At 43.1% G+C, this 27,684-nt stretch overlaps 1 protein-coding gene across 1 annotated transcript; it reads left to right on the forward strand.

The window, feature by feature from the left end:
* Window positions 1-9,434: 9,434 nt before the first annotated feature.
* On the forward strand, window positions 9,435-27,224 carry LOC137536192 (proteoglycan 3-like). The gene is made up of 6 exons (XM_068258290.1): window positions 9,435-9,626; window positions 9,898-9,954; window positions 14,229-14,473; window positions 20,010-20,138; window positions 23,483-23,588; window positions 27,080-27,224. Exons 2-6 carry the CDS (start codon window positions 9,900-9,902, stop codon window positions 27,136-27,138), a joined length of 594 nt encoding a protein of 197 aa, XP_068114391.1. The 5' UTR covers window positions 9,435-9,626; window positions 9,898-9,899; the 3' UTR covers window positions 27,139-27,224.
* The last annotated feature ends 460 nt before the right edge of the window (window positions 27,225-27,684 follow it).

Genomic DNA, 27,684 nt, shown 5'->3' on the forward strand with positions numbered 1-27,684 from the left:
AGTGGTGTTCGTGCTGGTCTGAGATTTCATGGTGGGGCAGGCACCAGCAGCACAACATCTCCTGGACCTAGAACCAGTACTTCCGTAGACCCTGGTGAAGTGGCGAGCACCAGCATGGAAGTTGAAACTGGTTCGGTGGCACGTGCAGTAAGATCCCAGTCGCAGCCACCAAGAAGACGGGCCCGTACTACCCCTAATTTACCAGAGGTGCTGGCAAACCCAAATTGGCAATCCCCTGATTCCGCCGCACCCGTACTTCCCCCTTTCACCGCCCAGTCTGGAGTCCAGGTGGAGACAGATAATCTAGGATCGGCCCTAGACTTTTTCTATCTGTTCTTCACCCAGGATCTCTTGGACTTAATTGTGGCAGAGACCAACCGTAAGGCCACACAATATATAACCGCCAATCCGGAAAAGTTCCTTGCCCAGCCTTTTCGGTGGAAACCAGTCCAAGTTTCCGAAATGAAAATTTTTTTGGGCCTTCTCCTTCACACGGGACTAGTAAAGCAGAATGTGTTGCGGTCTTATTGGTCTACGGACCCAGCACATCATGTTCCCCTGTACTCTGCTGCCATGTCCAGGACACGATTTGAGAACATCCTGCGCTTCCTGCACTTCAATGACAACGAAACCTGTCATCGAAGTGACCACCCTGATTTTGACCGGCTCCACAAAATTCGACCCCTCATAGACCACCTGTCATCCAGATTTGCAGATGCTTATACCCCTGACCAGGACATCTGCGTAGACGAGTCCCTCATACGCTTTACCGGGCGCCTTCGCATCAAACAGTACATCCCAAACAAGCGCGCCCGGTATGGGGTGAAACTGTATAAGCTCTGTGAAAGGGCCACAGGCTATACATCTTATTTTAGGGTCTATGAGGGAAAAGACTCCAAATTGGAGCCGGTCGGATGCCCTGACTACCTGGGGAGCAGTGGAAAGGTTGTGTGGGACTTGGTGTCACCCTTGTTCCAGAAGGGGTACCATCTTTTTGTGGACAATTATTACACAAGTGTGGCCCTCTTTCAGCACTTAAAAATAGAAAAAATCCGATGCTGTGGCACCGTGCGGCCTAGTCGCCGGGGCTTCCCCCAACGGCTCATTACCACCAGACTTAAGCGGGGGCAGAGGGCCGCCTTGTGTGCTGACGACCTGCTCGCGGTGAAATGGAAGGACAAGAGGGAGGTTTACTTCCTGTCCACCATTCACGCAGACACGACAGTTGAAATTCAACGGCGAACTGAGGTCATTGAAAAACCCCTTGTCGCCCACGAGTATAATACTAACATGGGAGGGGTGGACTTCAATGACCAGAGGTTAGCGCCCTATTTAGTTTCCCGAAAAACAAGACGCTGGTATAAAAAAGTGTCTTTTTACCTCATTCAATTGGCAATTTACAACAGCTTTGTTCTCTACAGTAAGGCTGGGAGAACTGGATCGTTTATTCAATTTAATAAACAGATCATGATGGAACTCCTGTATCCAGGAGGTGCCGTGGCCCAACCCCAAGATGCAACTAGCCGGCTGCATGGAAGGCATTACGCCTATCCAATTCCGACTACCCCAGGTCAACGAATCCGAAGAAAACGCTGTCGTGTCTGCAGCAGGGCTGGAATAAGGCGTGACACCACCGTTTATTGTCCCACCTGTCCTGACCAGCCTGGCCTATGCCTAGGGGAGTGTTTTGAGAGGTACCACGAGCAGGTACACTATTAGAGAGTAGGGAACTCCACACACAGCGGTAGGCACACAAGGGTCTCTCAGTGCTATTTCACACTGCTGCGATGCGTTGGGGCAAAATGCCTAGCAAAAGTCACACTTTGCGGTCCCCCCCTACGCCGGAAGTGCTTGACTTAACGCTAGTGCATGCCTACGTTACTGCGTGGCTTCTGTGGCAATATCGATCGGCCCGGAAGTCATGTTAGTCTATGGCGACGCAGTCCATTACTAGGCCGAATGCTACTCTTGTGGTATTGTCTGAAGGTCTGTTTTGGACGATACGGTGCGGCGGGCTCGACCCACCGGATATGTCAATATGCAGTGTGAAACCAAACATCGGGTTTCCAGGGACCCTAATACACAGGGCTGCCAGAAACCTCTCCTTTCACTTGGGACAAATTGCGTAATGTATTTCGCCACAACTCTGTGCGATTTGCACTTCGCACATTGTTCCATGGGGGAGGAGAGGTTTGTCCTCGGGAGGTAAGTTAAAAAAAACAAAAAAAAACAAAAAACAGGTAAGCAAAGAAGTTAATGTTTGGTTTGCAATGTTAAGTTTTTAAGTAAAAAAGTTCAAAGGTTATTAATGTTAATGAAGTAATTGCTTTGCTGCTTGCTTGTTTTTTGGGTTTTTTTGTATTTTTTTTTCTCTTTTTCCATCCAATAACCTTCCAGGTGGACCGAGCGAACGACTAACCAGCTGCAGTACTGATGGTGCATCCTGACAGAACATTGCGCGTCTGTCAGCTTACACACAAGTCGGTGCATGCAGCGCTGCAGGACGAGATTTCTCCTCCGCAGTCAAAAAGATACGTTTGCCGAGGCATATGGGCCGAGGAGTGGTGTTGGGGATTCATATGCTTTGGCAAACACTTTGTATCAAAAAAGAACTCTGGCAATGATTTGTTCATCCACATCGGTCGGTGTGAATGGATAAATCAGGTTTGCCAGGGCATACGAGCTGGTGGGTTTGGATTTTTGGGGCGGCAGCTCCTATGTCCTGGCAGACGCCTTCCCCTCCTTTTTGTATTGTTTTGTCTTTTTTTCTTCTCTCTTTTTTTCTATCCAGACTGACCAATCAGCTGCAGCACTGATGGTGCATCCTGACAGAACATTGCGCGTCTGTCAGCTTACACACAAGTCGGTGCATGCAGCGCTGCAGGACGAGATTTCTCCTCCGCAGTCAAAAAGATACGTTTGCCGAGGCATATGGGCCGAGGAGTGGTGTTGGGGATTCATATGCTTTGGCAAACACTTTGTATCAAAAAAGAACTCTGGCAATGATTTGTTCATCCACATCGGTCGGTGTGAATGGATAAATCAGGTTTGCCAGGGCATACGAGCTGGTGGGTTTGGATTTTTGGGGCGGCAGCTCCTATGTCCTGGCAGACGCCTTCCCCTCCTTTTTGTATTGTTTTGTCTTTTTTTCTTCTCTCTTTTTTTCTATCCAGACTGACCAATCAGCTGCAGCACTGATGGTGCATCCTGACAGAACATTGCGCGTCTGTCAGCTTACACACAAGTCGGTGCATGCAGCGCTGCAGGACGAGATTTCTCCTCCGCAGTCAAAAAGATACGTTTGCCGAGGCATATGGGCCGAGGAGTGGTGTTGGGGATTCATATGCTTTGGCAAACACTTTGTATCAAAAAAGAACTCTGGCAATGATTTGTTCATCCACATCGATCGGTGTGAATGGATAAATCAGGTTTGCCAGGGCATACGAGCTGGTGGGTTTGGATTTTTGGGGCGGCAGCTCCTATGTCCTGGCAGACGCCTTCCTCCTCTCTTTTTTTTTTTTCAAATTTTTTGGCAGATATTTTTTCATCCACATTGATTGATTGTTTGACGTTCATTTTTCCTTTCAGCCCACAGTGCATTACCCTTATGCCCAATATAAGGAGTATAGCAGAAACTCCTAATACTGGCCATACATGTAATGATTGCAGAGACCCTAAAATGCCAGGACAGACCCCACGAATGATGCCATTTTGGAAAGAGGACACCCCAAAGTATTCCGTGAGGTGCATGGTGAGTTCATAGAATGTTTTATTTTTTGTCACAAGTTAGCAGAAATTGTGGTTTTTTGTTTTTTTTCACAAAATGTCATTTTCCGCTAACTTGTGACAAAAAATAAAATTTTCTATGAACTCACCATGGCCCTCATGGAATACCTTAGCGTGTATTCTTTCCAAAATGGGGTCATTTGTGGGGTTTGTTAACTGTCCTGGCAAGTGGGCGGGGTGCTAAATTTTGAGCACCCCTGTAAAGCCTAAAGGTACTCATTGGACTCTGGGCCCCTTAGCGCAGTTAGGGTGCAAAAAAGTGCCACACATGTGGTATTGCCGAACTCGGGAGAAGTAGTATAATGTGGTTTGGGGTGTATTTTTACACATACCCATGCTGGGTGGGAGAAATACCTCTGTAAATGACAATCTTTTGATTTTTTTACACACAATTGTCCATTTACAGAGTTATTTCTCCCACCCAGCATGGGTATGTGTAAAAATACACCCCAAAACACATTGTACTACTTCTCCCGAGTACGGCGATACCACATGTGTGGCACTTTTTTGCACCCTAACTGCGCTAAAGGGCCCAAAGTCCAATGAGTATCTTTAGGATTTCACAGGTCATTTTGCGGAATTTGATTTCCAGACTACTCCTTACGGTTTAGGGCCCCTAAAATGCCAGGGCAGTATAGGAACCCCACAAATGACCCCATTTTAGAAAGAAGACACCCCAAGGTATTCCGTTAGGAGTATGGTAAGTTCACAGAAGATTTTATTTTTTGTCAAAAGTTAGCGGAAAATTGATTTTTATTGTTTTTTTCACAAAGTGTCATTTTCCACTAACTTGTGACAAAAAATAAAATCTTCTATGAACTCACCATACTCCTAACGGAATACCTTGGGGTGTCTTCTTTCTAAAATGGGGTCATTTGTGGGGTTCCTATACTGCCCTGGCATTTTAGGGGCCCTAAACCGTGAGGAGTAGTCTGGAAATCAAATTCCGCAAAATGACCTGTGAAATCCTAAAGGTACTCATTGGACTTTGGGCCCTTTAGCGCAGTTAGGGTGCAAAAAAGTGCCACACATGTGGTATTGCCGAACTCGGGAGAAGTAGTATAATGTGTTTTGGGGTGTATTTTTACACATACCCATGCTGGGTGGGAGAAATACCTCTGTAAATGACAATCTTTTGATTTTTTTACACACAATTGTCCATTTACAGAGTTATTTCTCCCACCCAGCATGGGTATGTGTAAAAATACACCCCAAAACACATTGTACTACTTCTCCCGAGTACGGCGATACCACATGTGTGGCACTTTTTTGCACCCTAACTGCGCTAAAGGGCCCAAAGTCCAATGAGTATCTTTAGGATTTCACAGGTCATTTTGCGGAATTTGATTTCCAGACTACTCCTTACGGTTTAGGGCCCCTAAAATGCCAGGGCAGTATAGGAACCCCACAAATGACCCCATTTTAGAAAGAAGACACCCCAAGGTATTCCGTTAGGAGTATGGTAAGTTCACAGAAGATTTTATTTTTTGTCAAAAGTTAGCGGAAAATTGTTTTTTATTGTTTTTTTCACAAAGTGTCATTTTCCACTAACTTGTGACAAAAAATAAAATCTTCTATGAACTCACCATACTCCTAACGGAATACCTTGGGGTGTCTTCTTTCTAAAATGGGGTCATTTGTGGGGTTCCTATACTGCCCTGGCATTTTAGGGGCCCTAAACCGTGAGGAGTAGTCTGGAAATCAAATTCCGCAAAATGACCTGTGAAATCCTAAAGGTACTCATTGGACTTTGGGCCCTTTAGCGCAGTTAGGGTGCAAAAAAGTGCCACACATGTGGTATTGCCGAACTCGGGAGAAGTAGTATAATGTGTTTTGGGGTGTATTTTTACACATACCCATGCTGGGTGGGAGAAATACCTCTGTAAATGACAATCTTTTGATTTTTTTACACACAATTGTCCATTTACAGAGTTATTTCTCCCACCCAGCATGGGTATGTGTAAAAATACACCCCAAAACACATTGTACTACTTCTCCCGAGTACGGCGATACCACATGTGTGGCACTTTTTTGCACCCTAACTGCGCTAAAGGGCCCAAAGTCCAATGAGTATCTTTAGGATTTCACAGGTCATTTTGCGGAATTTGATTTCCAGACTACTCCTTACGGTTTAGGGCCCCTAAAATGCCAGGGCAGTATAGGAACCCCACAAATGACCCCATTTTAGAAAGAAGACACCCCAAGGTATTCCGTTAGGAGTATGGTAAGTTCATAGAAGATTTTATTTTTTGTCAAAAGTTAGCGGAAAATTGATTTTTATTGTTTTTTTCCACAAAGTGTCATTTTCCACTAACTTGTGCCAAAAAATAAAATCTTCTATGAACTCACCATACTCCTAACGGAATACCTTGGGGTGTCTTCTTTCTAAAATGGGGTCATTTGTGGGGTTCCTATACTGCCCTGGCATTTTAGGGGCCCTAAACCGTGAGGAGTAGTCTGGAAATCAAATTCCGCAAAATGACCTGTGAAATCCTAAAGGTACTCATTGGACTTTGGGCCCTTTAGCGCAGTTAGGGTGCAAAAAAGTGCCACACATGTGGTATTGCCGTACTCGGGAGAAGTAGTATAATGTGTTTTGGGTTGTATTTTTACACATACCCATGCTGGGTGGGAGAAATACCTCTGTAAATGACAATCTTTAGATTTTTTTACACACAATTGTCCATTTACAGAGTTATTTCTCCCACCCAGCATGGGTATGTGTAAAAATACACCCCAAAACACATTGTACTACTTCTCCCGAGTACGGCGATACCACATGTGTGGCACTTTTTTGCACCCTAACTGCGCTAAAGGGCCCAAAGTCCAATGAGTATCTTTAGGATTTCACAGGTCATTTTGCGGAATTTGATTTCCAGACTACTCCTCACGGTTTAGGGCCCCTAAAATGCCAGGGCAGTATAGGAACCCCACAAATGACCCCATTTTAGAAAGAAGACACCCCAAGGTATTCCGTTAGGAGTATGGTAAGTTCATAGAAGATTTTATTTTTTGGCACAAGTTAGTGGAAAATGACACTTTGTGAAAAAAACAATAAAAATCAATTTTCCGCTAACTTTTGACAAAAAATAAAATCTTCTATGAACTCACCATACTCCTAACGGAATACCTTGGGGTGTCTTCTTTCTAAAATGGGGTCATTTGTGGGGTTCCTATACTGCCCTGGCATTTTAGGGGCCCTAAACCGTGAGGAGTAGTCTGGAAATCAAATTCCGCAAAATGACCTGTGAAATCCTAAAGGTACTCATTGGACTTTGGGCCCTTTAGCGCAGTTAGGGTGCAAAAAAGTGCCACACATGTGGTATCGCCGTACTCGGGAGAAGTAGTATAATGTGTTTTGGGGTGTATTTTTACACATACCCATGCTGGGTGGGAGAAATAACTCTGTAAATGGACAATTGTGTGTAAAAAAAGTGAAAACATTGTCATTTACAGAGATATTTCTCCCACCCAGCATGGGTATGTGTAAAAATACACCCCAAAACACATTATAGTACTTCTACTGAGTATGGCAATACCACATGTGTGGCACTTTTTTGCAGCCTAACTGCGCTAAGGGGTCCAAAGTCCAATGAGCACCTTTAGGCTTTACAGGGGTGCTTACAATTTAGCACCCCCCAAAATGTCAGGACAGTAAACACACCCCACAAATGACCCCATTTTGGAAAGTAGACACTTCAAGGTATTAAGAGAGGAGCATAGTGAGTCCGTGGCAGATTTCATTTTTTTTTGTCGCAAGTTAGCAGAAATGGAAACTTTTTTTTTTTTTTTTTTTTTGTCACAAAGTGTCATTTTCCGCTTACTTGTGACAAAAAATAATATCTTCTATGAACTCACTATGCCTCTCAGTGAATACTTTGGGATGTCTTCTTTCCAAAATGGGGTCATTTGGGGGGTATTTATACTATCCTGGAATTCTAGCCCCTCATGAAACATGACAGGGGGTCAGAAAAGTCATAGATGCTTGAAAATGGGAAAATTCACTTTTTGCACCATAGTTTGTAAACGCTATAACTTTTACCCAAACCAATAAATATACACTGAATGTTTTTTTTTTTATCAAAAACATGTTTGTCCACATTTTTCGCGCTGCATGTATACAGAAATTTTACTTTATTTGAAAAATGTCAGCACAGAAAGTTAAAAAAATCATTTTTTTGCCAAAATTCATGTCTTTTTTGCTGAATATAATAAAAAGTAAAAATCGCAGGAGCAATCAAATCGCACCAAAAGAAAGCTTTATTAGTGACAAGAAAAGGAGCCAAAATTCATTTAGGTGGTAGGTTGTATGAGCGAGCAATAAACCGTGAAAGCTGCAGTGGTCTGAATGGAAAAAAAGTGGCCGGTCCTTAAGGGGCGAAAAGACTGTGGTCCCGAAGTGGTTAAATGTTCATTTTGCCTTATTATTATATAATTATTATTTAGTATTTATATAGCGCCGACATATTACGCAGCACTGACATATTTTATCTACATTTATTGCAATTTTAATGTGAATGTTATTTATTGATTGATCTCATTTATCCAGCAGTGACTTATACAAAATGACTGATGTAAGTTGAGTCAATGACAAAGAGCACAATTTTGGTCTGAACATAATACTTTTACCCAGTTTTCCTCTGGATCGTTCAGGTGTGCTCTGGAAAACTGCAGATGGGCCACTACATGAGCTGTCTTGAGCAGGGGGACCTTGTGGGCTCTGCAAGATTTGAGTCCTTCGTGGCGTAATGTGCTACCAATTCTTTTCTTGGTAACTATGGTCCCCTCTGCCCTGAGATCATTGTCAATTTCCCCCCTGTAGTTCTGGGCTGCTTCGTGACTGTTCTTATGATCATTGCAACTCCATGAGGTGAGATCCTGCTTGGAACCCCAGACTGAGGGAGATTGACAGTTATGTTGTGTTTCTTCCATTTGTGAATTATAACACCAACTATTGTCACCTTCTCACTAAGCTGCTTAGTGATAGTCTTGAAGCCTGGCCCAGCCTTCTGCAGGTCTACAATCTTGTCCCTGACATCCTTGGACAGCTCTTTGGTCTTGGCCATGGTGGCTAGTTTGGAATCTGATTGATTGCTTCTGTGGATAGGTGGCACTGGGTTTTTGAGAGTTCTTTTGTTGTTATTCTGTCTCTCTCAGATACAATAAACCGACCATTATGATTATAGACTGGTCATTATTTGGTCAGAGGGCAGATGAGCAAAATCAGTGAGGGAAAGAAGTATTTGATTTTACTATTGTTGTCCATGTCCAGTTTGGAATATTAGTAGCAATTGTGCATGTATACACACCTTCACCCTTCCACCATTGTGCTAAATTAATGCATCTTTTTCCTTTACTGGGCTTACCACTGTATTACTGTGAAGCTGCGGCTTTTTATTTTTATGTGTATCTTTTAACTTCGAAACTGTGCAGGATAAATAATTGTAATAAAATAAAAGTGCAGTACACCCCCCCCCCCCAAAAAAAAATAATTTTTTTTGAATAAAGTTTTAATATTAAAATATCAAAAATACCTTTATTATATACCTTTGTGTATTCATTGACTGTAAGTGAGATAAAATGTGGTAAAAAGAAGATCACTGAGTGTCAGTTGAAACAGTTGCACTTGGGTAATAACCACTGAGAAATGTCTTCAGACATTATCAGACCTGTTTATCTTATCACCGATTGCTACCTATGTAATAGAAAACCACATACAGAACCATGACTTCCTCTAAACACTGTATAAAGATGGAGTTGTGACCATTTGCTGAGTAGTTGGGTTGAACCTTGGAGAAGACCTCAGAGAACTTCAAAAAGGGTGTCCACAATCTGTAAAGGTAACCTTCACAACTGACCTCCCTTTCCTTAACTCATGAACTTACAGTCTATTGCTCGTCACTTTTGCCACTAAAGACTTTTATGGAATGGGAATCTCTTACTATGTCCCAACCATTAAAACCTTGTTCTCAATCTCTAGAGCCAAGATCAGTGAAAGATCACTTCTAATTGGCTGCTATAGATTGCTTTGCTTTTAACTACCTTGTTTATCAGAATGCTAACAGCTACCTAAGTTTTCTTTGGATTTAACTCCTTTGTTTGCTTCTACAGACATGGTTTATCTATTGCTGCTTCTGTTGGTGGGGGCAATCTATGCTCAAGAAAATGGTAAGTTGAACTCAGCTATTATTATTTAGTATTTATATAGCGCCGGCATTTTCCACAATGCTGTAAAGAGAATATTGTCTTGTCACTTAACTGTCCCTCAGAGGGGCCCACGGTCTAATCCCTGGTACTCTATGTTGTTAGAGGTACTCCAATGACATATGGATGAATGTAGTAAATTATTCAGGATAGCCAATTTTATGCTAATTATTCTAGTTTCAGTATCAGAAACACTTCCTATATCTACATATTTCTGTATATTGGTATGTAGCCCTGTCCTTCCAGTGACATTTAGCCTAGGCTGTTTATTATGCAGCCTTCTTCTCCCAGTGCACTCTGGGAGACAAGATGTAGTTTCAATTGAATTCAGAACACACAACAAATAAGGTGGTGGAGGTAATAGGGAATCAGCTATGAAAACTGATGCAGAAATGAGGAGTTGGAACAGCAATGGTATTGTAACCTTCATTTTTCTGCCTGAAGCATAGGATTCACATGACGCGGTCGTAAAGTAGTTAAAGCAAATCTGTAGCAAAAATAAATTTATGAGATAATGCATTGTATTTGTAGCACGGACAGGGTCGGGCCGAGGCATAGGCTGGAGAGGCTCCAGCCTCAGGGCGCAGTGTAGGAGGGGGCGCACAATTCATTCAGCTGTCATTCCTAATTGTGTTTGAACCAGAAAGAAATAAGAAAAGGGGATACATAGCAGTGACTGCAAGCCAGATAACTAGAGATTAAGGTGTTGGGGAGGTTGTGGGCCCTGGGGCACCTCTTAGTCTAATAGCAATCAGTGTGTGACAGCTGGGGTGGGAGGGATGGAGGGGCGCACTTTGGTGTCTCAGCCTTGGGTGCTGGAGGACCTTGTCCCTGCTCTGAGTACGGATAATAAATAGAACATCAGTAGCAAAGAAAAGAATCTCATATCTTTATTTTCAGATATATAGCTTTAGTTATACATTTGCATCAGACTATCATAGTTGCAATTTACAATACACACTCTGTATTTTACAAACAGTTAGTAGCAGATCAGAGGCACATTCAACCAATCAAATACGTGATATATCACACTGCTGCCACAGATGAAACAATTCCTTCATCCAAGAACAGCATGTAGTGTAAACTGTAGCCCTGTGTCAATCACATAAAAGTATTCCTTGAATTTTCATAGGACAATCCTCAATCCCCTTCAATCTGGATTCAACCCACCTGTAGTAGCACTCCAAGTGCATAAACAGAGAAAAGAAGGGAGAGGAATCCACTCAGTGTTCTGTCTTCAAATAATTGTAATGGAAGTGTATAACACAATCACATTTTTGTGATTGACACTGCGCGCTACAGTTTACACTACACTCTGTATTTTACGTTGCAAAGCAAAGCAGAGCTAATGACCCTTTGAACTTTCCTGCAGTAGAACATTATCTCAAGCTGTCTCACAGCCAGAAACGATAGCGTTGCGAAAAATGCAGCACTTTTGCTGCTAATGCAAGTTTATGGGCCGTATTTAAAAACACATATATTTGCGTTTTACAAAATGCGTTTTTCAACGCAGAACGTGCTGCATCATTTTGGTAAAAGCATGTAAAATGCGCATCATTTATGTCAATGGAGATTAAGAGAACTGCGTTTTTACATGATTTTGTGAAACTTTTTTGTTTAAAAATATGATACTGTATTTTACTCTAATGATAAAGGGAAAATATTGAAAAAAGACACAAATGAAAATGCATAAAAAAACGCAAACCCAAACCACAAACGCATACAAAACAACCCAGTAAATAGAAAAATGCACAGATGATTTTCTGCACTGCCTAGTATGCTCCCAGCCTCACTGATTGTTGGCTGTTTAACTTCTTCAGTAAACAGGACTGATTTGGACCACGTTAGTCGACAAGATGTTTTGCATAGATACAAATCCAAGTTGTTGTTTTTTAACTCTTCCTGTGCTGGAAAACAATATGAGACTTTTTTTTTTGCTACTAATGTTCTATTTATTCAATAGAAAAGTTAAACTTACATTTTTGTACACAGTGGTGAGAAATGGCAGCACATCCAAAACCACTCTGCATCAATAATAATAATAATAATTTGAACATTTGTATAGTGCGTTTCTCCTCAAAGCGCTGAAGAGCTGCAGCCACTAAGGGCGTGCTCAAGAGGCCACCCTGCAGTGTTAACGAGTTTTGCCTTGGACTCCTCTCTGAATAGGTACTGCCCCTATGTCAGAGGCAGAGCCCTTCACCAGTACACTATCCAGCCACTACAGCATCTGAATGGCTTCACAGCAAGAAAGTGTACAGAGCCTTTTGAATGCATAAATACACCCAATTGCATCCAAAACAGGTGCTACAATTTACACTTTTAGAGGATGTTAGATTCCAAAACAGTTTGCATGCCTAAAAATTTGTACTATACCCTTCTACCATAGTGAGGTCTTCCTATTGGAAGGGACCCTAATCGCTATTTTAAACAAGCAGAAAACGACATGCAAACGTCTGTTTTACATGGGAGCAGCAAGCACATATGTTTGCATGTCATTTTCTGATTGTTTAAAATAGAGGTTTGGATCTCTTCCAGTAGGATGACCACACTGCGGTTGATCGGTCTAGAAAATTTCTTGAATGAAAACTGTTTTGGAAGGTAATATCCTCTATAATGTAAATTGTTGCATCTGTTTTGATTGCAATTGGGTGCATTTATGCCATTAAGGCTCTGCACACCTTTCTGTTAAAGAGAACCAGAGATGAAGCACCCTCTTGTATTTTACCTTATAAATCAGTGGGAACTTGACAGTAAACACCTAATCTGCTCTTTGTTTCATTGTTCTCTGTTTAATCTGACTGTTATCACCTCTGATAAGAATCCCCGACTGAGCACTCAGTCTAGCTTTGCAAGGGAAAGATTATAGCTGAGTCTGTCCTCTCTGGTGTCTTTTCAAGCCCAAGCCTGCCCTCTTGTGGCTCTGCTATAATGACTCAACTATAATAATTATTCCCTGCAAAGCCAGACTGAATGCTCAGTCCGGGATTCTTATCACAGCTGGTAACAGACACTTTTAGCAGTGAGGATGAAACAGAGAGCATGGTAAGTGTTTTCTCTAATGTTCTTACTGATATATATATGGTAAAATACACAAGGGTGCTTCGTCTCTTGTTCCCTTTAAGCCATTCCGATGCAGTCTGGTTTTGAATGCACTGCCATTTCTCTATACAATGTTCTATTTTTTATCCATACTACATGTACAATTCATTATCTCATAAATTTATTTTTGCTACAGATTTCTTTAATGCTCCAGTGTTTTTCAACATTTTATTGATATGTACCCCTTTTAAAACCCTGTACTCACCAAGTACCCCCTAGCATAATAAACATTATCACAAGTACCCCTTGACAAATATATATTTAATCGTAGTACATAATTGGTAACATTCAAAACAATTTCCAAGCATTTAGTATTGCTTCTAAGTAGCTAAAACACTAATTTGGTGTTGTTTAAAAAAGATTTAAAATGTTCTTAAACTCTAAATTTGTTATTCTTGGTTAACTATGTCAAGCCCGAGTACCCCCTGGGGCCATCACAAGTACCCCCTGGGGTTCACGTACCACACGTTGAGAACCTAGGCTTTAGACCGTACAGTATATGAAATTTGAGATTTATCCTACATTGATGGAAAATCACCTCAGCATTGAAAAAATATTATTTTAAAGGTTCCACTGGTGACATTTCATTATTAGCAGTACTACAATGATTTTGTATTTTTTGTGTGTGTTCCTTTTGAAAAGATTTGCTTCCAGCCTTCATATTATCTCTCACTAGTAAAGGAAGGAAGAGAAACTTACAAAAATAGAGAGAAAACTCTTCTACTTTCTTCTCATTCAATTAAAACAAAACAAAAATACAAAACCATGTATTTCTAGTTTCATGAGCTTTTACACATACATCAGGGGAGTAACTACAAATCATGGAGTCCCCCAGGAAAATGTTGATGGGTCCCCTCAGTGTTTACAACCTTTCCCTTGCCTATCCTTGATGACCCTCACAGCCTTTAGGCCCATCTCACAAGGGTCAGAAAACAAGTGTGGACATCATAATCTTCACACCTATAACAAGTGTAGCCACAAAAACTCCTGATCTGATGGATGGACCCGTTTATCGGAGGGAGTGAAGTAGTTGGGGCTCCCTTACAGGCCTGTGCCCCCTGAGGCCACAGGGGCTGCTCCCCTGTAATTATTCCCCTAACTGGAATGATATTAATGAAATACCTTTTCGTTTTCAGATGACTTCATTCAGAAGGATGACCTAGCTGATCATTATAGCCAAGATGATGACAATAAGTTTCAAGATGACCTTGACTTGCAAGATGACCTTGACTTGAAAGATGACCTTGAGAAAACCCCTGATGACGACTTTCAGCAGCAAGAGCCTCCCACTGCCTCTGTGGAATTGAAGGAAGGGGACTCACTAGAAGGAACCTGTACTTACACTATATATACTGCAGCCAGGAATTTCCTCGCCTCCAGGGTTAGTAAAATGAGTACATACTTTGTGTCAATCAATGCAGATCGGAAAGGATGGAGAAAAGTGGAAGTATTAAGGTGGCCATATATCTAGCGATGCTGGGCAGAATCGACCAAGATACAGATCTCTCTCAGATTCAATCTGATCAGATTGAGATCTGTTTGCTGCCCATATACCACAGGCCAATCCCTGATTGGTTTCAGTATGAAATGTTTTGGAAACCAGCCTTGTGACGCTGCCGCCGGCCAATGTCCTCCCTAATGTAAGATGACCCCCGGTGCCTATGCATGTGGGACATTTTACACTTGGGGGGGACAGCCGCCTTGGGTTCCCTCACGTTTGTCGCGATATCGTATGTTGTTACCGCTGCTCAACTTATCGACCATGTTGCCCCGAGATGTCCGAATGATACATTCAACCAATTTGGGGCCAAATAGTCTATAGGGCATGCTTGTTGTGAAACCAATTTTCATCTGATTAGATAATTATCGATTAAGTTGGTCGATCGGCTGCAAAATTGACAGATGTATGCTTACCTTTAGCAAAAGCAAAGAATCAGATTTCAGCTGATGTTTTCTCCTACCGTAATGATGTGTCCTTTTTGTAAGCAGAATACACGTGGTGCTGTCTTATCTTGGCACAGCTTGTTTGGTGCTAGCCAGGGCCGCCATCAGAAATTTTGGGGCCCCTCACACAACATCAAGCCTGGGCCCCCCTACAGACTGCTGTGCACGCCCAGTACAGTGCCCCAGTATAGCCAGTATAGTGCCCCAGTATAGCCAGTACAGTGCCCCAGTATAGTGCCCCAGTATAGCCAGTACAGTGCCCCAGTATAGCCAGTACAGTGCCCCAGTATAGCCAGTACAGTGCCCCAGTATAGCCAGTATAGTGTGCCCCAGTATAGCCAGTATAGTGCCCCAGTATAGCCAGTACAGTGCCCCAGTATAGCCAGTACAGTGCCCCAGTATAGTGCCCCAGTATAGCCAGTACAGTGCCCCAGTATAGCCAGTACAGTGTCCCAGTATAGCCAGTATAGTGCCCCAGTATAGCCAGTATAGTGCCCCAGTATAGTGCCCCAGTATAGCCAGTATAGTGTCTCAGTATAGCTAGTATAGTGCCCAGTATAGCTAGAATAGTGCCCAGTATAGCTAGTATAGTGCCCCAGTATAGCCAGTATAGTGCCCCAGTATAGCTAGTATAGTGCCCCAGTATAGCTAGTATAGTGCCCCAGTATAGCCAGTATAGTGCCCCAGTATATCTAGTATAGTTGCCCCCAGTATTGTGCCCCAGTATAGCCAGTATAGTGCCCCAGTATAGCCAGTATAGTGGTGCCCCAGTATAACTAGTATAGTGCCCCAGTATAGTGCCCCAGTATAGCCAGTATAGTGCCCCAGTATAGCTAGTATAGTTGCCCCCACTATTGTGCCCCAGTATAGCTAGTATAGTGCCCCAGTATAGCTAGTATAGTGCCCCAGTATAGCCAGTACAGTGCCCCAGTATAGCCAGTACAGCGCCCCAGTACAGCCAGTATAGCGCCCCAGTATAGCTAGTATAGTGCCCCAGTATAGCCAGTATAGTTCCCCAGTATGGGTAGGTGGTGCCCCCCGCTCGTCCCCGCCGCTGTTGTTACCTTAACAGCGGCCGCTCTCCCCTCTCCGGCGCCTGTACTTTCCAGCAGCATCTGCCGGCTGCTGTGTGTGATGATGCGGCAGGAAGCAGGGCAGCGGCTTCCTGTAACGGCGATGTGTATTGTCGTACTATGGGAACCGAGCCATGCTTCCTGCTGCATCATCACACACAGCAGCCGGGAGATGCTGCTGGAATAATAAGTACACACGCCGGAGAGGGGAGAGCGGCCGCTGCTAAGGTGTTAACAGCGGCGGCCACTGGGGGAGGGGGGGGCCGGAAGAGACAGCAGATTAATGCCTGGGGGGGGGGGTCCCGGGCCCGTGACGGAAGTCACAGTTGTACCCCCCTGATGGCGGGCCTGGTGCTAGCTGTTACTAGTGCACTGCCTATCTCCACTCAGCCCTTCCAGCATAGCACAGTCAGGAGATGACAGGAGCCCACCAAACATAGCTGAGAAGTTCTAAAAAGGATGAAGACTGGCACCATCCAGTAAATATAGCTCAATTAATTTATTAGACAGACGTCATGACACAGTGAACGACGTTTCGGAGGTCAATCCTCCTTTTTCAAGTTCCTGTCAGTGTCTAAAATAACATCATATCACAAACCCTTTATATACTAGCTACCCCGCATAATCAATCAATCACTCTGAAGTAGTCACCTCTGGCGACCAATTCCCTTGTGTCTCACTCTAGCGGACCTGATGGGGAACTCCTGTATGCGCATACAGCGTGCGCACAAACTTTCAAACTCACCAGACAGCGGGGCGGGACGGCGCAGCCAACATCCACACAGCGCACCGCCGACCTATAGGGAGACTCCCCACGATGACATAATCATCAGGACACGCCCCTATCCGAGGTGGACTTGATGGGGAACTGGAGGCTCCCACGGCGGCCACAAGGACCGCCCATAGGCCGAGCATGACGCTAACATGTTGGGCGTGAAGCTGGAGGAAGCCCCAGGTATGTATAAAACTTTTTTTTTATTAGGTCTCTGGTACACTTTAAAGGACACCTGAAGTGAGAGGGATATGGAGGCTGACATATTTATTTAATTTACAGCAATGCAAATTGCCTGGCTGTCCTGATCCTCTGCCTCTAATGCTTTAAGGTGAACACTAACGATAACATTTTGATTGTACAATGTTACCAAATCTATGTATTAGAAGGATAATCTGAGTGAATATACTATTATTATTTAGTATTTATATAGCGCTGACATCTTCCGCAGCTCTGTACAGAGTGCATAGTCTTGTCACTTAACTGTCCCTCAGAGGAGCTCACAATCTAATCCCTACCATAGGCATGTGTCTATGTATGTATCGTAGTCTAGGGCCAATTTAGGTGGAAGCCATTTAACTTATCTGTATGATTTTGTGAGTGGGAGGAAACCAGAGGACCTGGAGGAAACCCACACAGACACGGGGAGAACATACAAATTCTGTGCACACAGAGGAACGTACAAACTCCTCGCAGATAGTGCCCTGGCTGGGATTCGAACCAGGGACCCAGCCCTGCAAGGCGAGAGTGCTAAGTACTTTGTCACCATGGTGCCCTACTATGAATGGAAATATTAGGTAGAACCCTCATATTACATAGAAGTGGTAAGATTGTACAATCTAGATTATATTACTAATGGGTATCTTTAGCCATAGACCCTGAACAAGCATGCAGATCAGGTGCTCTAATTGAAGCCTAACTGGGTCAGCTGCATGCTTGTTTCCAGTGTGTGATTCAGACACTGCTGATGCCAAAGTGATCACCAGGACTGCCAGGCAACTGGTGTTTTTTAAAAGGAAATAAATATGGCAGCCTCCTGATCTTGGTTCCCTTTAATGAATTCTTAACACAGTAAAATATATTACATTTGTGATACTTCTTGCTAAGCTGTGCAGCTGTTACCTTCTGTACGACATGCCATCAATATACACCTTTATAATTGCACACATTAAGATGATGATATATTGTTTTATTGGGCATTTATTTATATATTTATTTTTTTACACACCTAAACCAGATTGCAGGGGTGGATTTTAGCTACTGTGTAGCGTAACGCTGAGAAGAGGCGGTGGAAATCTGGGCAGCTGCAGTGGTTAGTGGCAGTACCGCCATAGGCTTCTGCTGGGCTATACTTTGCATTCACACACTGGGCTGGGGGACTGAAAGAGAACCCGAGGCGGTGCGGTTGGGGGAGGGGCAGATGGGACACAGAGGCAGGTTCCCTGCCCCATGACATGCCTTTGTGACCCCCCCCCCCCATGCTGCTCTCTGCCCCCACCACCGCGCTATAGCCCCCTGAAATTAGTGACAATAATTGTCGCAGTTTCAGAGAGTAATGGGAGGAGAGGGATACTCTGCTCCAAACGCCCACTGGTGGCGTTCTTGCAGGCTTTCCCCAGCTGCCGTGGGGCAGCTGTCTCTCCAGGGGCATTGCTAGGATCCTAAGAGATCCATGGCACTTCTGGGCACTCCGGCCGGAAAATGGGTGTGGCCATGCACCAGAATGTGGGTGTGGTCATGGGTGGAGCCAAATTTACATGAAATTAACAGCGGTCTAAGTAGGCCTACCAAGGAAAATATTGGATGAAGGTCCCCACTCCATTAGTACAAAAATAAGAAAAATAAAAAATGCAGCATATCACATAACTAGGCAGTGCCACTTAAACATAACTAGGCAGAGTTACCTGGCTTCTGTGCTGGCTGGTCTGGCTTTCTGCTGGGTGCTCTGGCCTGCTGCCAAGTTATTTGGCAGTTCCCCTATAGTGTTCCCTGACCTTCTAGTGGACCCCCTCCCATGCTCCCATGGGCCTCCCATTGAGGCACCACAACTGCCAGCATGTCCCCATAGAAGAACCCCCAGCTCCGTGCATGCCTCCATAAAGGCATCACAGCGCCCAACATGGCACCACAGCACCCAGTATGCCCACATTGAGGCACCACAGTACCCAGCATACCCCCGATTGATGCATCACAGCTTCCAGCATGCCCACCATTGAGGCACCACAGCTGACTCTGCCTGGGGAACATCCGGGGCACCCCAGAATAGATCAGGGGCACATGCCACTGATCTTTGGGGCTAGCAACGCTCCTGTGTCTCTCCCTGACCGTTCCCCCTGCAGCTCCCCTGCCTCTCTGCAAGCTGACGTGCCACGTCCAGTGTCGTGACCCCAGAGGTCATGAAAGTGACTGCATGCAAGTCAACGGAGCGGCTAGAGCGGCAGGTATGGAGGCTACCTGATCCGTCCAGCCCCCCGGATCAAGTAGCCTAGCTTTTTTTTTTTATTCTATAACCACACATTGGGTTCTCTTAAAGGAGGCCCAAGAGGACTGAAGGAAGCACAAAGGGGAACAGAAGGAAACATGGGGATAGAGGGATGCACAGGGAGGGGGAGATGGCAGAAAGGGACACAGTGGAGGCTGTCTGAAACTTATACTATCTGGACCTTGTGATGTCTGCTCTCCAGGGACCGGTAATGCTGCTGCTGCTCAGGACACATGCAGCAGAAGCAGGTGATTAAACACCTGTGGGGGAGGATGCTTTGTTTGGGGGTGGGGCTTCATTTGGGGATGGGCTAAGCTGAGGCAGCTGATTTCGGAGCAGCACGTGGTCATTTTGGCACCAGCGCTACGTGGCTGGTTTGGGTGCCAGACAAGGGGGATAGTAATCAGCGCGGGCCCTGCTCCTAAATTGCCTGCGCTGATCATGAATGCACTCTAGCCAGCCATTCCAAGTTTGGGTAGCCAGAAGGCCAGCAAGAGTGCAAGAACCATTTCAAGATGGTCTCCCACAATGATCACATTCACAGTGCATCATCCGGCAATGTGTGTCTTATTGCTTTTTACCTATATTGTGTTGTCTGTCATCCCTATTATCATTGTTTGTAACCTTTTTTATTTACACTTCTCAGAACTTCTGTAACGTCAATCATGGAAGTATGGCCTCCATACACAGTACCCGCATTAACACACTTCTGAGAAACCTTGGCAGGAGAGTAAATCGGGGCCTTGCATGGATTGGAGTCTGGAAACCCTGGCTTGTAAGTAATAGGAATAATAATATTTTTATAGTGATTTTCTCCCTGGGGACTTAAAGTGCTGTGTCCCTGCATTCTGAAGTATCAAAGGCTCTAGAGAAGAGGTGGGTGTTTAGCCTGTTCTTAAAGCTGTCCAGAGATGAGGCCTGTTGCACTGATTGTGGAAGTGAGTTCCATAGAGTAGGGGCTGCATAGGAAAAGGCTTGTCTACCAAATTTAAGTGGATCCTGAGAATAACCAAATTCATCTAATTTGCAGAGCAGAGGGTGTGTGGAGGGGCATATCGTTCCAGTGCTGTGTATTTGGGTTCCATGTGGCTTAGAGCCTTGACTGTCAGGAGACAGATCTTCAAATTAATTCTCCATTTTACTGGGAACCAGTGAAGAGTTTGCAGTACTGGGGTGATGTGTGAGCTGCGGGGGGCATTGGCTAGGAGTCTGGCTGCAGCATTCTGTACTAGCTGTAGGGGGCGCAGAACCTTATCTGTAGATCCGATGAACAGGGCGTTGCAGTAGTCTAGGCGGGAGGATACAAATGCATGAACCAGGGCAGGTAGGTCTTCAGCTGGGATAAGGTGTTTAATTCTCACTATATTTCTCAGATGGAGGAATGAGGATTTGATGACAGCTCATACCTGATTGTTAGCTTTACATCCAGGATAACCCCCAGGTTTTGCCCATTATATTGCATGGCATCTTCCCCAATTGCTAGTTTGAAGTGGTGAGACTTATGAACTTTATCCATCATGTGTGCAGATATGGATTAAGATGTAATGGGGCCCTAGGCAAGGTAGTTGATTTGGATCCCCCTTGTTTTCCTTCTTGGTGGATGACCCTGCTCTGCATGTGTGGACAGCCTACCGCAAACATCTCTGTTTTGTCAGAGTTCAGCCTCAACCACCTGGTGCTCATCCAGTTTTATGATTCCACTAGACAGGCCTGAATGGATGCTGATAGGTCTAGTGTGCTGGGCTTGAAGGACAGATATAGTTGTGTGTGTCGTCTGCATTAACAATGGTATCCTAGGCCATAATTCTGGATTATTTTGCCCACTGGGAGAAAAGAGATAGCACAGAACCCTGTGGGACTCCATAAGCAAGTGGTCAGTGGCGTAGCTAAGGAGGTATGGGCCCCGGTGCAAGTTTTACATGCCCCCCCCCCAAGCACTCTATATATAACAATTGACATGGAGCACCAAAATCTGCCAAGGACAACCCCAGTGTCAGAGTTGCAAGAAGGGGTTGGGGAACAGTGTGTTAAGGATTACTACTATTTAAGTTTCAGAGCTCTAACAATTTACAGGTGGCGGGTGAGTTACTGCCGCTGACACCTGCAGATCCTTGCAGCTCTGAGATACAACTTTACTAAAGTGAACCTCCGGACTAAAAATCTGCTCAGCAAAACTGAAAATGCTTGGTATTTCTTTAACAGTTTCACAGCATCAGAACTTTGTTTTTCTTACCAAAGCATAATTTTTTGCTGTATTTTTATCTAAGCTCCACCCATCAAAGAAAAAAAGCCCGGGCTTTTTTCCCTGATGCTGTGCAGAGCATGATGGGATTTCCTATGTTGTTGTTCACGTTGCTTAGCAACTGGGAGGGGTGATCAGGACACAGGACAGTTGGAACTGTGTATCATACTCCCTGTCACCTCATTACAACCTAAAAGATGGCTGCCATCATGAAATCAGACATTTTCCTGTTCTTTTAAAACAGGGTGTGTAAGAGATTATGTTACCTATCTATTTTAAATAACATAAGTAATGTAACTTAATGAAAGTATGTTTGTTTAGGCTGAAGTTCCTCTTTAAAGAGACACTGAAGCGAAACAAATATATGATATAATGAATTGGTTGTGTACTATGAATAATTACTAGAAGATTAGCAGCAAAGAAAATATTCTCATACTTTTATTTTCAGGTATATAGTGTTTTTTCTAACATTGCATCACTCTATAATATGTGCAGATTACACAACACTCAGCATTTAAAATGATTCTTTCAGAGCAGTCTGTGAAGTAATGACCTCTCCTCTAGAAGAGGAAAAGTAAATAGTTCAATTACAGTTGAGATAATAAAAGTCAGATAACAGCCCTCTCCACGACTAAGTTAGTCGGAGAGCTTAATAGCTTTTTTGCATAGAGATAACAACTGGAGTTTCTCAACTCTTCCTGTACTGGAAACAATTAGACTGATGTATCTGATCTTAATGTTTTTTTTCTTAGCTGTACTACAAATACAAATCATAATATCATCATTTTTTTTCGCTTCAGTGTCTCTTTAAGGCCGGTTTCACACTAGCAACCAGCGTTTTAGTTATGCACCGCAATGCTAAAAAGAGACTTGTATTTATATGAAGCAGTCATATTACACAATAATTTAATTTCCAGTTTAACCAAAAAGCTTTGCAAGCAGGAAAATACGATAGCCACTTGAACAGAGAAGCTTTCTGCTAGATTGAGCCTCTTATCTTTTTCAGTCAGGGATAAAACAACCCCTGGCTTCCTAGAAAGTGCCTGCAGCCTAGTGTAGCACAGTATATATTGCTCCCTGCTCTAAATAATAAAACTAGGTATAATAACTGTCAGACACTTGAAAAAACATTTTTTTCTTAGAACGTATAATAGGTTGGTTAAATTATTGGAGCAGAGAGGATATTTTTACTGTTGTTCCACTTTAAGAGGTTAAAGAGAAACCGTGACCAAGGATTAAAGTTCATCCCAATCAGTAGCTGATACCCCCTTTGTCATGAGAAATCTTTGCCTTTTCTCAGACGGCTCATCAGGGGGCTCTGTATGGCTGATGTTGTGTTAAATCGCCTCCCACAGTGTGATGTCAGGACCATGGTTCTGACATCACACTGTGGGAGCCTTGTTGCATTGTGGGAAATAACAGCTGTTTCCAACTGCCAAAAAAGCAAGCAGCAGCTACTTCCACTGACATCACCTGCCAGCAGTAAATATATCACCATATGATAAATGTCAGAATGTAAATCAGGGAGAGGAAAGATTTTACAATTGGCAAACACTGACTAAATCATTTATACATAACTATTGTAAAAATTAAGCACTTTTGTTCATTACGTTATTTACACTGGAGTTCCTCTTTAAACTCTGGGTGAAGAGAGTTTCAAAAAAGAAAAATAAAGAGGAAGTAGCCTTGGTCACTTGTTTAAACATCCTGGATAGTCCTTGGAAGTTTGTTCCCACTTCCTGTCAGCTTTCCACAGCCTTAATGTGAGTGAACTCAAGCTCTTCACTTTGCCAGGTGTTTAAAGGGACTGTGTAGTAAAAGTATAACGTTTCTGTGTTATGCATGTAAAGGTTGCCATACATCTTTCTCTCTTGCAGTGCGGTGGATACAGGAATGTAGATAGTACTAGATTGGATTACACCAACTTTGCAAGTGGACAACGTCGCCACTATGGAAGGTGGTGTGTTGCTGTGAATACAAGAAGTAAGTATTAAAGGAGCAATGTAGAGATAATGACAGTGAATGAATTAATTCAAGCAAAGTAATGGTTACAACTCAATATTGTATTAGTAGTTAAAGTGTACCTGAACTAAGAACTTCCTCTATGCTCTAAAAGATAAGCAACTGCGTAATGACCTTTAAAAAACATTCTTTGTTATAGCTGATACAAATCCTACAATAAAACTGCAGTGTATCTACTTCCTGCTTTCATGGAAGCAGACACAGGGTTAACATCCTGTGCTTACAAAATTATCTGGTCTGCAAGGCAGCCAGCTGACACACCAAGTTACACCTGTGATTAGTTACAGATCAGGGGAAATGAGACATGTTAAACTCTCTAAATACATACAGGGTGCATGTCTCTGTTTTCCTTCCGTTCTGTGCAAGAGTTCAGGTCCACTTTTTAGTTTAGCTGCTGATATCATGGACATTTTTAACATACTTGTGATCCTATATAGATTGATGGGCATTTTTTCAAGAGGCTATCAGACCAATCACCAGGGCCGGATTTACCATAAGGCACTGTAGGCTCGTGCCTACAGGTGCCTGATGATGGAAAGGCGGCTGATCGGCTCATTCCCCTCCCTGAGCATGACCTTCCCTATACAGAGTCCTGAGCAGAGTGTAAATGAGAGGTTACTCACCCAGCTCTTGGCATTCCACTGACTAGATCTCCCTTCATTCAGGGGCACCTCTAGCTACTTAATTCTGAGGGTACCTCTGGCTACAAGGACACCTACCTTACCTACCTGTAGCTACCTATGATGGGCAAGGGAAGTAAGGCATAAGTGACTGCTGTTCGGTGTTCGGTGGTGGTTTATAGGTTTATGGAGGAAGAAGTCTAGGGCGCCAGGAAATCTGTGCCTATAGGCTCCTGTGATATAAATCCAGGCCTGCCAATCACCATCCTTCCTTGACAGGAATATATTTGTGACCATGCAGCAAGCACACTTGGTCACAACTTTACATAAAGGAGCAATAAAAATGCTCCTTCCACAGTTGTAAAGGTAAAAAAAATAACAGCATTCTATTTATAAAGATGATGATTCTGCACATCACTTGTATAGCATAAAAGAGGGTGTGTGTTTTCCCAAGGGATTCAAGAGACTTCCTAGGGAGACAGGAGAAACCGCAGAGACAACAGGAGCCCCTTATAGTGTAGTTAGTATGTCAAGTGCTGATCACGTAGTCTTAACCACTTCGTCCACAGGTCAGTAGATATACGTCCTCTGGGACTTCATCTAAGCCACAGGTCAGTAGATATACGTCTTGCAGCAGAAGCAGTGCTGTGCAGGATTGGGCTTGCTCCTGTGCACATTTCTGGCACTATCTGATGCAGGACTAATTGGTGAATGGGAATATAAGTTTCCTGAGCTAATGAGATTTATTTTTACTATTAAAAATACTTGTATTTTCTCATTTCATAGTGAAAAACACACTCTGTAGCATTATTTCAGAATCAAATATCTTCACTATAAATTGTGACAGGAACATAATCTAAGTTTTGTGATAAGCAGTAAGAATAGCCAAACAAAATTTGTGTTTTTTATCTACAGTAGCACTTTTTATTTTTAAACTGGAATTGATAAAATTGAGAAATACATGTTTTTTCTATTTTTTCTTTGTTTTCCCATTAAAATTCATAAAAAAAAAATGTTTGAGGGAAAAAAATGGCATACAATGAAAGCCTAGTTTGTCTTGAAAAAAACAATATATATTTCATTTCTGTGTCATAAGTAGGGATAAAGTTATTTCTGATTAAATACGGACATAGCTAAACTGTCAAAAGTGCTCTGGTCAATAAGTTGAAAACAAGATCTGGATGCGAAGTGGTTAAAGAGCAAAAGAATACTCACAAGTGTGGGTTGCACGACTAGCAACCACAGTATGAAGGCAGGTGAGGAAATCCCATCCTCACTCGGGTTTTTTAGTCATCAGGTGTGTGGGTAGCGCTCCAGAAAAAAGCAATAGTTCAGAATTGAACACTAGACTAACCCCACAAAGCAGCTGGGGGGCTGTGATGTAACACCGGGGAGGGAGAAGGTGCCCCAAAAATAGGTGGTAGGGGATGAAGGGCATATGTATATTATGTGACTAAAAACAAAAAGTAAATAATAAAAATTGCTTACCTCAAGAAGGGGCAATGCCAATTTCAAACAAATGATATATTATTCATCAGACACTATAAACAATGATTCGTTTCACAGAGCACAGTCCGCTTCCTCAGATCAAATACAAAACAGTGACTTTATACTGTAGACAGTAAGTTAGGCAGTTAGGCGCTCTGAACTTAATATCTACAGTATAAATACTTTGTATTTGATCGCAGGAAGTTGACTGTGCTCCGCAAAACGCCTTATCTTTTATAGTGTCTGATGAATAATAAATCTTTTGTTTGAAATTGACATTGCCCCTTCTTTTTGAGGTAAGCAATTTTTATTATTTATGTTTAGTCACATAATATAGATATACCGTTCATTCACTACCACCTATTTTTGGGATGCTTTCTCCCTCCCAGGTGACTTGTATAGCATGTATTCCTTCACATGATTTGCCGCCTCATCAAGATGGAAGGCTCCAGTGTGGAACACTCTGCATGCAAACTGTTTTTGGAAGCTAACATCCTCCATTATGTGCATCTGTTTTGAATGCAAGTTGTGTATCCTGCATATAATTAGGCTCTGCACATCTATGCTGCCAGTCATTCAGATGCAGCCTTTCTTGGGAAGCTACTTTACAGGCTGCCAAAGATTGTTCATTCCTCTGCAGCCACAGAGGAGTTTGCTATCCCTTAGCAAGCACATGCCCAGTTGATCCAGAAAGCAGAGCTCCCCCCCCCCCCCCCCCCCCCCGGAAACAGAAATATGCAGAATAGACAGCAGAGCGGAAGGTGTTAACTCACATGTCTAGTGGAACTTTCATCCTTGCTCTTATCTATTCACATCCACCCGTTGACACAGAGCAGGATTGCTCCTCCAATGGTGCACGCTGGTGTCTCATATCCACTGGGCAATTTTGTCACACATGCTTTGACAGCTATTTAGCATAGTAATTATTTTTTAAACAGTATACACATATGTAAATTACATATGCTGTTTGAATAAAAAACAACAATAACAAAAAACAATGCAGTGGATATAAGGCAACATGTATAGACTGTGACATAACTCCAGAAAAAGATCACCATGCTGCTCTCCTGCTTCCTCCTCTTCAGAATCTTTTTGGTGGGCAGTAAGCAGCCCCTAGGCACATGCCAGGGTCCCCGTGCCTGGTAAGGCTCTTCATGTGAGCGGTCACCAGTCACAATCAACTACTTTACTGACTTGTATTCAAACAAAATAATGCATTTAAAGTATTTCAGTTTACCTATGAAAGATGGCTATTGCCCTGGTTACTCAAATGTTTTAGCCAACATTATACTACCTTCTTTTTATTATCTCTCTCACATGTCTTTTTTTCTCTTCATTTCACAGATGGCCAATGGTATTCTGTCAACTGTGGAGTAAGACTGCCCTTCATTTGCTGGAAGTGAGCCATGGCATGATGCTACAGCATCCTTTTCAATATTGCTGTGTGCTGCATACCTTGTCTATAATTCAATTGTAATAAATATAATATCATGCAAACAGTCATGACTGGTGTTTTAACTAATTGCCTCTGTATAATATCTTTAAAATGATCATTTGGGTTTTATATAAAAATAGGAAAGAGAAGACAGATGCTTTTCAGAATTTCCAGTTAGGGATTATTGGACAGTCAGAACTGGCATTACTTACTGTGTCACACCAACTCCAATTCTGCCGACATTAACCACTAGCCGCGTCAGCGGCAGTATACCTATGCTGCACAGTTGGTCTCTTACCACTCCAGGGACATAGATAATCGTCTTCTTGTCTCAATGGGTGGTGCGCGTGCCTCCGACCTCCCCTTCCTCTGTGTCGGTGTACTAGTACAACAATCAGTGAATGGGAACACAGTTCCCATTCATTGATCAATGTGTCGGTATCAATGATTGCCGTCATTATTGAGATGCCTGCGGTCTTTGTAATAATTTAAGTAACACATACACACGTTACTT

The sequence above is a fragment of the Hyperolius riggenbachi genome, chromosome 10 (assembly GCF_040937935.1).
Source record: "Hyperolius riggenbachi isolate aHypRig1 chromosome 10, aHypRig1.pri, whole genome shotgun sequence".
Taxonomy (NCBI): Eukaryota; Metazoa; Chordata; class Amphibia; order Anura; family Hyperoliidae; genus Hyperolius; species Hyperolius riggenbachi.